General features: G+C 41.2%; 1 protein-coding gene across 1 annotated transcript; it reads left to right on the top strand.

Annotated features, from left to right (window-relative positions):
- The first annotated feature begins 8,103 nt into the window (after positions 1 to 8,103).
- LOC105009783 (aerolysin-like protein) lies at positions 8,104 to 10,580 on the top strand. Its single transcript, XM_010869216.3, has 3 exons — positions 8,104 to 8,179; positions 8,863 to 9,355; positions 9,979 to 10,580. The coding sequence occupies exons 2-3, from the start codon at positions 8,873 to 8,875 to the stop codon at positions 10,447 to 10,449; spliced, it is 954 nt and encodes a 317-aa protein (XP_010867518.3). The 5' UTR covers positions 8,104 to 8,179; positions 8,863 to 8,872; the 3' UTR covers positions 10,450 to 10,580.
- The last annotated feature ends 1,096 nt before the right edge of the window (positions 10,581 to 11,676 follow it).

The raw sequence follows: 11,676 nt of genomic DNA, 5'->3' as shown, positions 1-11,676 counted from the left end.
AGCAGGATAATGCACCTTGTCACAAAGCTTGAATCATTTCAAATTGCTTTCTTGAACATGACAATGAGTTCACTGTACTGAAACGGCCCCCACAGTTACCAGATCTCAACCCAATAGAGCATCTTTGGGATGTGGTGGAACGGGAGCTTCGTGCCCTGGATGTGCATCCCACAAATCACCATCAACTGCAAGATGCTATCCTGTCAATATGGGCCAACATTTCTAAAGAATGCTTTCAGCACCTTGTTGAATCAATGCCACGTAGAATTAAGGCAGTTCTGAAGCGAAACATTATGGTGTTCCTAATAATCCTTAAGGTGAGTGTACATACTCACAGCACCATGCTGTAAGAATTTAGTTTGGTGTAGTTTTACGACTAACTGTAAAATCTTTTTCAGCAACCGATACTGCTTCCTTGTGATTGCAAAATGAGCCCATTAGCAGTAAAATACATTTTCAAAACAACTTATTTGCAATTGGAAAATGAGTCCCTTAGCTCCGCAGTATTTTTAGTAAAATCTGTAAAATGTATCCATACGAGTCGTGGCACCATTTTAGCTTCTGTCCACTTTTGATCCATGATCAGAGTCTTTAACCAAACAAGTCAGGGGAGAATCTTTAATAAAAAAGAGTCCAAAATGTTGATCTTCCATAGTTCTCACATGTTCTCCAATGATAACAAAGTTAACACAGTCTTTTATACCAGGACACACAGGAGGCGGTCAGTGTTCATAGCCAACCATTACACAGACTATGATAAGAAATAGTTTATCCTACAAAATACCCTTGTATGGTGTATTCCAACCTATGGTCCAAGGGTCTATTCAGAGAGTCCTATGACAGTCACATACACAGTTCCTAACAGGTGGTATATGGACAGGGTGCTTGGGACTCATCAGTAATGGGGCATCACATTTCTTACCTAGTGTCCTCCATACAAAGATAGTTAGTACTCTCATACATTGTGTCAAGCTTAATTCTGTTACTTTTCATGCCCAATATCTATCAACTTTATACAGATGTTAGAAAGGTATAATTACTAACCCTGTATATAGTATGGTATAATCACTAACCCTGTATATAGCATGGTTAATATGGTATAATTACTAGCCCTGTATATAGTACGGTATAATTACTAACCCTGTAGATAGTATGGTATAATCACTAACCCTGTATATAGTATGGTTAATATGGTATAATTACTAACCCTTTATACAGTATGGTATAATTACTAACCCTGTAGATAGTATGGTTAATATGGTATAATTACTAACCCTGTATATAGTATGGTATAATCACAAACCCTGTATATAGTATGTTATAATTACTAACCCTGTATTTAGTAGGGTATAAATACTAACACTGTATATAGTATGGTATAAGTACTAACCCTGCATATAGTATGGTATAATCACAAACCCTGTATATAGTATGGTATAATTACTAACCCTGTGTATAGTATGGTTAATATGGTTTAATTACTAACCATGTATGAAGTATGGTATAATCACTAACCCTGTATATAGTATGGCATAATTACTAACCCTGCATACAGTATGGTACAATAAATAACCCTTTATACAGTATGGTTAGTACGATTTAATCACTAACCTTGTATACAGTACGGTTAATATGGTATAATCACTAACCCTGTATACTGTATGGTTAATATGGTATAATAACTTACCGTGTATACAGTATGGTTAATATGGTATAATAACTTACCCTGTATACAGTATGGTTAATATGGTATAATAACTTACCCTTTATACAGTATGGTTATTATGGTATAATCACTAAAAGGTATCACTTTTTTATAGCAATCCTGTTTTTTGTTGTGATCAAGTTTGTGGCTACACGCCCCCTCTCCTTTGGGGCAAAATGCTGAGGAAGGAGCTGTTTGGCTGCAAGACTAGATGCTTGTTTTCTCATTGTGGACCATACTTCTGTCAGTTTTATTATTGTGTAAATTATGACCCCCACAGTGGTTCTCAAACTGGGGGTCATGCCCCCAGGGGTCACTAGATCTTTTTGGGAGGTCTCAAGATGATTACAAGAATACATTAACATTAAGAGGAATTTTTTTTATAAACCTGCAAAAATCTATACTGAACATAAGGGAGAATACAACTAAATACTAAATATGTAGTCTCCCCCAGGTAGGGCCAGTGTCGCCAGACCGCCCTGTCTCAGTTCCAAGGTGTTACGCTGCTATATTATTGCGCTGGGGGATATGAGGAATGCACTTCTAACTTTTCTCAGTCTCCTCCAGTTTAACATTTTAGGAGGAGATGAGGTCCTGGTCCACAACTGCGGATTACCTGGTTTGGGGGGCCCGTTGCTGTCCCTGTCCACCTGGTCATTCTTCTGACCTAGTATAAAATCAAATAGACTCTGGATTTATCCCAGATAAATGTATTAATAATACCAATTGGACTCCTTAATATCTCACTGGCACAGCCAAAAGAGGACTGGTGACCCCTCTGAGCCTGGGTCCTATCTAGTTTTCTTCCTAAAATTCGGCCTTCTTAGGGAGTTTTTCCTAGACACTGAAATTCAACACTACTGTTGTTTGCTCCTTGGGGTTTAAGGCCGGGTGTCTCTGTAAAGCACTTTGTGACAACTGCTGTTGTAAAAAGGGCTTTATAAATGCATTTGATTGATTGATGTAAAACTGCAATATTTTTTAATTTACGTCATCGTCACAGAACGAGAACTGGTTTGTTGAAACTGTTGCATGAGTGGTGGCCAAGATGGCGCTGTTCCGTGCTGTCACGCTGCCACTGTAGTCCGCTGGCTCTTCAGAGAATTGCATGTTAACAGCATTGTATTTTAAAATATTCATATATTTTTTATTGTAATACGGAAGGCTAACACAACCTGTAACCAGTCAGGGACCTGTAACCAGGGATATGGATAAGAGAAAAAGTAGAGCTATTCCTCTAGGTGACATCCCACATATGGCTAGCAGTGGAACAGACGCTATCATCACAACAGACTGCCCTGCAAGTGTCGACAACAGTTTTGCTAAATGGGGTGAAAATATGGAAGGTGAGGTAATGGAAGAGGAGGATTCACTGACAACTCACTCCACTCCCAGTAATACTCCAGTGTCTAAGAAAGGAAAGACAAGACCCTCTGGAACAGATATCAGTACCAGCCTTTGTGCTAAAAGTTTGCATACCCTTTGAGAATTGGTATTATATGTAACTGTAAAAAAAACAGTGAGCAGGCATAACACATCTTTTATTTCTTATGGGATTCACATTCAACTGTAGGTCATTACAGAATGGCAATATCATGAAACAAAATATGGCAACAAAAACAATAATGAACTGACCCCTTTTCCAAATCTGCATATCCTTAGTTCTTAATACTGTGTACTACATATATTGTATACGGGTGATATAGCTGAACATTTGTCTTGGCAAAATGCCTCCAGGTCATGCAAAGTCTTTGGTCATCGTGCATGAACCGCATGTTTGAGATCTCCCCAGAGTGGCTCGATGATATTAAGGTCAGGAGACAGTGATGGCCACTCCAGAACCTTCACCTTTTTCTGCTGTAACCACTGGAGGGTCAACTTGGCCTTGTGCTTATGGTCATTGTTGTGCTGGAAAGTCCAAGAGTGCACTATTCGCTTCTTTCAATATGGAAGAATGCTAATTGTCTTTCAGTATTTTCTGATAACACCCTGCATTCATTGTGCCATACATTTTCACAAGATTCCCTGTGCCTTTAGATCTCACACACCCCAAAACATCAGTGAGCCACCACCATGCTTCACAGTGGGGATGGTATTCTGTTCACTATAGGCCTTGTCGACCCCTTGTCACGTTTTTAGAAATGGAGACAGAGGCAGGCACAGAAGTTTGAGTTTCTTTTTTAATAATGTTTGGGAGTTCAGGAGCAATACAGACTGGGCAATACAGACTTTCAGCTCCCTCCAAAGATTTTCTATTGGGTTCAGGTCTGGAGACTGGCAGGGGCACTCCAGGACCTTGAGATGCTTCTTACGGTTGCCCTGGCTGTGTGTTTCAGGTCGTTGTCACGCTGGAAGACCCAGCCACGACCCATCTTCAATGCACTTACTGAGGGAAGGAGGTTGTTGGCCAAGATCTCGTAATACATGGCCTTATCCATCCTCCCCTCACTGCGGTGCAGTCGTCCTGTCCCCTTTGCAGAAAAGCATCCCCAAAGATTGATGTTTACACCTCCATGCTTCACGGTTGGGATTGTCTTCTTGGGGTTGTACTTGTCCATCTTCTTCCTCCAAACACAGCGAGTGGAGCTTAGACCAACAAGTTATATTTATGTCTGATCAGATCACATGATATTCTCCCATTCCTCCTCTGGATCATCCATATGGTCATTGGCAAACTTCAGACGGGCCTGGACATGCGCTGGCATGAGCAGGGGGACCTGGCATGCGCTGCAGGATTTTAATCCATTTTGGCGTAGTGTGTTACTAAGGGTTTCCTTTGAGACTGTGGTCCCAGCTCTCTTCTGGTCATTGACCAGGTCCTGCCGTGTAGTTCTGGGCTGATCCCTCACCTTCTTGATCATCATTGATGCCCCACGAGATGAGATCTTGCATGGAGCCCCAGACTGAGGGAGATTGATCATCATCTTGAACTTCCATTTTCTAATAATTGCACCAACAGTTGTTGCCTTCTCACCAAGCTGCTTGCCTATTGTCTTGTATCCCACCCCAGCCTTGTGCAGGTCTACAAGTTTATCCCTGATGTCCTTACACAGCTCTCTGTTCTTGCCCATTGTGGAGATGTTGGAGTCTGTTTGAGTGAGTGTGTGGACAGGTGTCTTTTATACAGGTAACGAGTTTAAACAGGTGCAGTTAATATATGTAATGAGTGGAGAACAGGAGGCATTCTAAAAGAAAAACTAACAGGTCTGTGAGAGCCGGAATTCTTACTGGTTGGTAGGTGATCAAATACTTATGTGATGCAATAAAATGCAAATTAATTATTTAAAAATCAAACAATGTGATTTTCTGGATTTTTTTAGAATCTGTCTCTCACAGTTGAAGTGTACCTATGATAAAATGTACAGACCACTACATGCTTTGTATGTAGGAAAACCTGCAAAATCGGCAGTGTATCAAATACTTGTTCTCCCCACTGTACGTCATTCCAGAACTCCCACACTAACACACGTCATACAGGAAGTCCCGCCCTAACACACGTCATATATCTTATCTGATGTTCTTTTTTCCTCCACTGGTTCCCCCCAGGGCTGCGTCCTCTCCGCTATCTTATTTATTTTATATACAAATGCATGTCAAAGCCAGCACGCCAGGCGTCACATCATTAAGTTTGCTGATGACTCAGTAATAGTGTCACTGCTGACTCACAACGACCCCGAGTATGGCGCTACTTTAAATGATTTTACATTGTGGTGCAAGTCGTCTTTTATGAACATCAACGCGGCAAAAACTAAAGAAATGCTGATCGATTTTAGGAAGAATCCCCCCACCCTCTCTCCGACCCTTATTAATGATCAAGCTATCGAAGTGGTGAAGCAATACAAATACCTCGGTATTATAATAGACGACAAACTCACCTTCGAGCCTCAGGTTGTCGCTGTCTGTAAAAAAGCACACCAGCGTATGTTATTTTATCGTAAACTTCGCAATTTTAATGTCGATAAGACCTTTATGAGGATGTTTTATTGTTGTTTTATTGAAACTATTCTTTCCTTTGCCTTTGTGAGCTGGTTTGGGTCCCTCACTCTTAAAAACGAAAACAGGCTGCAATACATTACTAAAGTGTGTGGAAAAATTTCCCTGAACTCTCTGACTGACTTAAAATCTCTATACGAGACAAGTCAGTCCTGGCTGATATAAGCCACCCTCTGAACAGCTGCTTCATGTTGTTGCCGTCTGGCCGCAGATTCTGTCTGCCTAAATGCAGGACAAATAGACACAAAAACTCTTTTGTTCCTGCTGCTATAGGTTTTGTTAATAATTCAATGTGAGATGTGGACCTTTGTGTAGTATGTATTTACTTGTGTTCTCCTTCGATAGTGTCTGTTGTATGTATGGCTTATGTGTCGTTTATGTTGCACTTTTTTTTTGCTGCAAAACAAATTGCCCCTCGGGGATAATAAAGACTCCTTGAACTTGAACTTGATACAGGAATCCATACGTCACACCGGAAGTCCCACCCTGCAAACCAGATGTTCCGCCCACCTGTCAAATAAAACTTAAAGCCCCGCCCACCAAAGTGACACAATATACCCTACATTTACTACTGATCACTATCCTTCAATAAAAGACATGATCAGTCATATTTTCAATATAAATTCAAAAATGTCACAATTTCTGCCAGTGTTAATGTGGAATCCTGCAGTATGTCCTGTCTTATTACCAAAGAAGCTACACATGAATGCCATGTATTTAGAAGCCATGTATAAATGCTGTCTCTAACATTCTGGTGTGCTGTTTAACCTTAGCAAACAAGAACCCTTGGACTTCAGGAATACATTAGGCCCTGTCCTCCTGGTTGAATTGCAGATCAAGTTGCTACTTGATGACTTTTGCCCACACGCCACCTGGTTGTCCCTGTTCTAAGGTACGACCCTACTAGGGTGTTTTCTCTTGCCACTGTGCACTCCACAGAGCCTAACTCTCTTACCTAGCTAAAATCCTAGTCCCTGGTAAACAAGCTGCTAAGACTTTTTTTGAACAAAAACATTTACAATTTAAAATACTGTATACACCAGTCAGGGGTTGATACCTGGTTCATGCACAATTGTCTAGTTCCGTGGTTCCCAAACCTCTCCTGGGGCCCTCCCAGCCCTCTAACAGTATAGTTTCTGCCCTAAACTAGCTCACCTGATTCAACAGGTCCCCCTTGTCAACTAGGGACACATTTCAATCAATGCTTCCTGGTTTCATACCATAACACAGAGTATTCTAACTCATACGTCAAACTAGGGTGATAAAGGCATGACCTTTGGTCCTGTATTTAGACCCAAGATATACATCTGTAACACATTAACATTCCAAATAGAGCATATGAGCAGACACAGTTTGTAGGGAAGAGCAGATATTAATACATTTTATAAAAATGGCCATAGTAAATAATAAAGAGTATTTTAATATTTAAATGAACAAATAATTGACATTATTCAGTTCCTTCAAAGTGATGAGCTGCATTTGAAGTGAGTTAAATAAAATCATAAAACATTGCCAGAAAATGTAGCATAGCTTTGTTTTAAAAAAGCAGAGTTTTGGGTTTCAGGAAAGTCAGACGCCACACAGAAGCTGAGGAAGGAATGGCTACAGAAACTGAAGCAACACATACAAGTTGAGAATGCAAGCACACTTCACCTATACATGATAAAATGTTTTAACATGAACATTACATTTAACATTAAAATGCTTTATGTGTGTGAAATGTATTTATGTGTGTGAAAATGTATTTACAACCCAAAATTGGATGACCGTGATCTTTGAGCCCACAGAAACAGACACTGCATTAGAAACAGACACGATTCTGTAGTGGAAATCACTGTTGTGGAAATCACTGGGCTCAGGAACACTTCCAAAACCATTGTCTGTGAACACAGTACGTCGCTGCATCCACATATTCAAATTAAAACTCTATTATGCAAAGAAGAAACCATATATAAACAAAATCTAGGACCGCCATTGCCTTCTCTGGACCCAAGCTCATTTAATGAACCAGGAGAAGACAATTTTTATTCCTGAGGTAATGACACTAAAGAGAACCTATATAATTAATTTCAACCTATTTCCATTTATGCTACATGAGCATATCTTTGTTCAGAAATACATGAGTGAAAACATGCAGCTGCTGTTGAGGAGTTCTTTCAATGAACGTTTATGTCAGTAATGTCATAATAACTTCATCATGAATCTTTGTGGACGGGTGCAGACTTGACTGAAAGATTATTCACATAACATCTGCCCCCCAGATGAGGAAAATAAAGAGGAACATAGAACTGCAAACCAAATAAGGTTGGAGAAAGAAAGTGTTTTGTCCTAAAAAGGTGTGGCTCACATTCACCTCCTACCCTCTTTATCTGTATAAATAGGTGTGTGTTTCCACTTACAAACCACATCTACTGAAGGACCTCTGCACTAGAGATTCCAATCTGACACTGCTCTCTTGGTTTGCTTGTTTCAGGTTGGAAGGTGAGTGAAGTCCTGCAATTCAGATAGCTGCTTTTTTAACAAGTCACTGACAATCCCTCTATTTTTGATGAACGGTATTGAGGCTCTATTGCTGAAGTGTTTTTTCCAACTTTTGTTTTGTGCTTGATGGTCGTTATATTTTGTACCATCTTGCTAAAACTAGATTGAATTTGATCTTGTTGACCTTGGATGTGTGAAAACAGTGTAGACTTAATGACACCATCACTGATGGGCTGAGATGATTGCGCGGCCTGAGTATCACAGGATTATTTTCTGTTATGGTACAACTGCAGTTATATCCAACCCAGCCAACTCAATATTTGCTTGGTAAAAATATATTAGCTGTATTGTTTTATATTACTAAATGAATGACAACAATGAAAGGTTTGAGATAACGTTGCTTAAATCATATTGCCTAAATGTGGGTCTTTTTAAAAAGCATCTGACAGAATGTTTATTATGCCTTATGTGGCACAAAGAGTAATATATAAAATAATTTATAAATAAAAAAGGTGATGTTGTATCACACAATTAATAAATGTTCCGGTCTCGTTGCTCATGAGGGTAGTTCTTTATTTATTTTAATATAAATAAAATTTACACTTTTACTGATTGAAATGTCTGAATCTTTCTGGGTGGAGTTAGAGTATACATTAATTTATTGATGAACATTTCTGTTTCAGGTTACCCAACATGGCACATTTACTGTATATTATCGGTGGACAAGGTGGAAGTCCATTTAAATTCATTGGATGGGACAATGGTGCCACCCTCAAGAAGATTGGAGTGGCAGTGGGCGGCTGGCAGATCAAAGCAGTGCGGGCAGAGCTGACCGACGGGCGTGTGGAGACCTTTGGACGTGGAGACACTTTCAGTGAGTTTGAGTTCAGCCTTGGCGAGCGCATCACCAAGCTTTCCCTGTGGGGGAACGGTGCTGGCACACGTCTGGGTGGCATCAGGTTCTGGACCAGTACGGGCCGGGAGTTCTTTCAGCATATGAATAGCTGGCCCCTGAAGACTGAGTACTCCATCGACGTGGGGTCTGGGGTCTGTCTGGGGCTGAAGGGGAGGTGTGGCGCTGACGTTGACTCCATGGGCTTCCTCTTCATCAGCCCCATCAGGACGTCTGTGCTAACTGACATGCACTATACTAACCTGGCCATGATCACACCCCAGGTGAGTGCTGCTCATACAGTCAGAACATGGCAGGATCAGTGGCCAATATGTTTCAATTAAAAGGTTTCTTTATTCACTCAGAAAAGCAACTGAAATGAGATACATTTTATGCATGAAAAGCACCTGTTCTCATAGTCCATAACTGTCGACTCTGATAGAAACGTCTGTATTGAAAATGAGGCATTATGGGGGTTGTGTCCATGACAGAAATTGCCATGAATTTTTCCTTTTTCTTTCAGTATCTCTGTCAATATCATCTGTTATACCCATATTTCAAAGAGCAGATTAATCTCCTATGTGTTTTGGGGCAAATTAAAATTGTGAACAGCAAATACAGACGCTATTCAGCATTAAAATTATCCTCTTTCTCTTGCTTATTTAAGGTGAATAAAGAAATACTTGTTCCAGTAAAATGCTTGTTGGCCCACTTTGCATTCCATACAGGAAAACTTGTCGTGTCCTGTCTACTATATAAACACTATACTTTGATATGGGTCAACACAATAAACATACACAAGATAGCACACAGAAATATATCTGTTTTTAATGTTGGACTGATTCTTAATTATTACTGAAGAATAATTTTTGGTCTATGTGTGTGTGGGGGTGTTTGTTTATTTTAGGTAAAAAAAGAATATATAAAATCGGTGTCTTATCACAACAACACCACTGAGCCTCAAGAACAGACCGTTCAGTACAGCAGGACCGTGACCAAGTCTTCCTCCTGGACCACCACCAATAAGATTGAGTCCACCCTCAGTGTGTCTGTTCAAGCAGGGATCCCAGATCTGGTGGAGGTGTCTACTGGGTGGAGCTTGACCGTGGGACATGAGCAGTCCTCCTCAATGTCCAATGAGGAGAGCATAACAGAAGCAGATACCGCCACTGTGAAGATCCCTCCAGGGAAGACCGTGTCTGTTGAGATGTCAGTGGGACGAGCAGTCATCGACCTCGCCTACTCAGCTGTAGTCAAAGTCACATGCCTGAATGGTAGCGAGCTGGTCTTCCCATCTACAGGGAACTACAATGGTGTGACTTACACTTCAGTGAATATAAGGACCACTGAGTCTGATAAAGTTATGAATGTCAAATAAGATGTATTAACATCTTACTGTGCACAGTTTCATATTGATTGCAAAAGATTGATTTGATTGCTAATGCAGAGTCCAGTGAACTTGCTGAGTGAATGACTGTCACAGATAAATAAATCATCATTATAAACCTGTTTGTGATTCCATGTCTCTCCTTAGAACTTAAAAGTAAAACAAAATATAAAAATAGGTCTGGAAACATTGTTGCAGGTTTTACCCCTTTTATTGAAAATAAGTTGGTGAGGTTTAGCAAGCACAGTATGGTGTGCTTCCTTCACACAGTGGTAACCCCTGGTGTACTGGGTGGAGTAACCCCTGGTTTACTGGGTGGAGTAACCCCTATTGTGCTGGGTGGAGTAACCCTTGGGGTACTGGGTGGCAGGCACGTGGCAGGCAGGGGCGAAAGGGGGCGACGGTCCCCCGTCTGCCCCCCTTTGTCCTGACATTCAATCAAAAAATCAATCAAAATGTATTTATAAACAGCTTTTTACAACAGCAGTTGTCACAAAGTGCTTTACAGAGACACCCGGCCTTAAACCCCAAGGAGCAAACAACAGTAGTGTTGAATTTCAGTGGCTAGGAAAAAATCCCTAAGAAGGTCGAATTTTAGGAAGAAACCTAGAGAGGACCCAGGCTCAGAGGGGTGACCAGTCCTCTTCTGGCTGTGCCGGGAGAGATATTAAGAGTCCTATTGGAATAATAAATACATTTCTCTGGGCTAAATCCAGAGTATATTTGATTTTAGACTAGGTCAGAAGTATGACCAGGTGGACAAGACAGGAACAGCAACGGTCCCACCAAACCAGGTAATCCGCAGGTGTGGACCAGGACCTCATCTCCTTCTAAAATGTAAAACTGGAGGAAACTGAGAAAAGTTAGTAGTACATCCCTCATGTCCCCCAGCACGATAATATAGCAGCGTAACACCTTGGAAACTGAGACGGGGGGGTCCGGTGACACTGTGGCCCTACCCGGGGGAGGCCCCGGACAGGGCCCAACAGGCAGGAAATCAATCCAACCACATTGCCAGGCATCAACCAAAGGGACACCCACCAACCGCAACCTGCCTGAATGAGGGCCGAGTATTGCTAGCAGTGTACAGCCCAACTGCACAAGCGCGCAATAGAGAGTCAACAACAAGCCAGTGACTCTTCCCCCGAAGGGCATTGGAGGGAGGGCATCCCAGTGGCAATGAGAGCCCACCTGGCAAGACAGCAAGGGTGGACAGTA

This window comes from Esox lucius, unplaced genomic scaffold (assembly GCF_011004845.1).
Source record: "Esox lucius isolate fEsoLuc1 unplaced genomic scaffold, fEsoLuc1.pri scaffold_50_arrow_ctg1, whole genome shotgun sequence".
Taxonomy (NCBI): Eukaryota; Metazoa; Chordata; class Actinopteri; order Esociformes; family Esocidae; genus Esox; species Esox lucius.
This window is presented reverse-complemented; position numbering and strand designations above follow the sequence as displayed.

Coding starts and splice junctions, on each gene's coding strand:
- LOC105009783 (XM_010869216.3), top strand. CDS start 8,873: ATGGCACATTTACTGTATATTATCGGTGGACAAGGTGGAAGTCCATTT. Junction 9,356..9,978: donor TGGCCATGATCACACCCCAG/GTGAGTGCTGCT, acceptor TGTTTATTTTAG/GTAAAAAAAGAATATATAAA.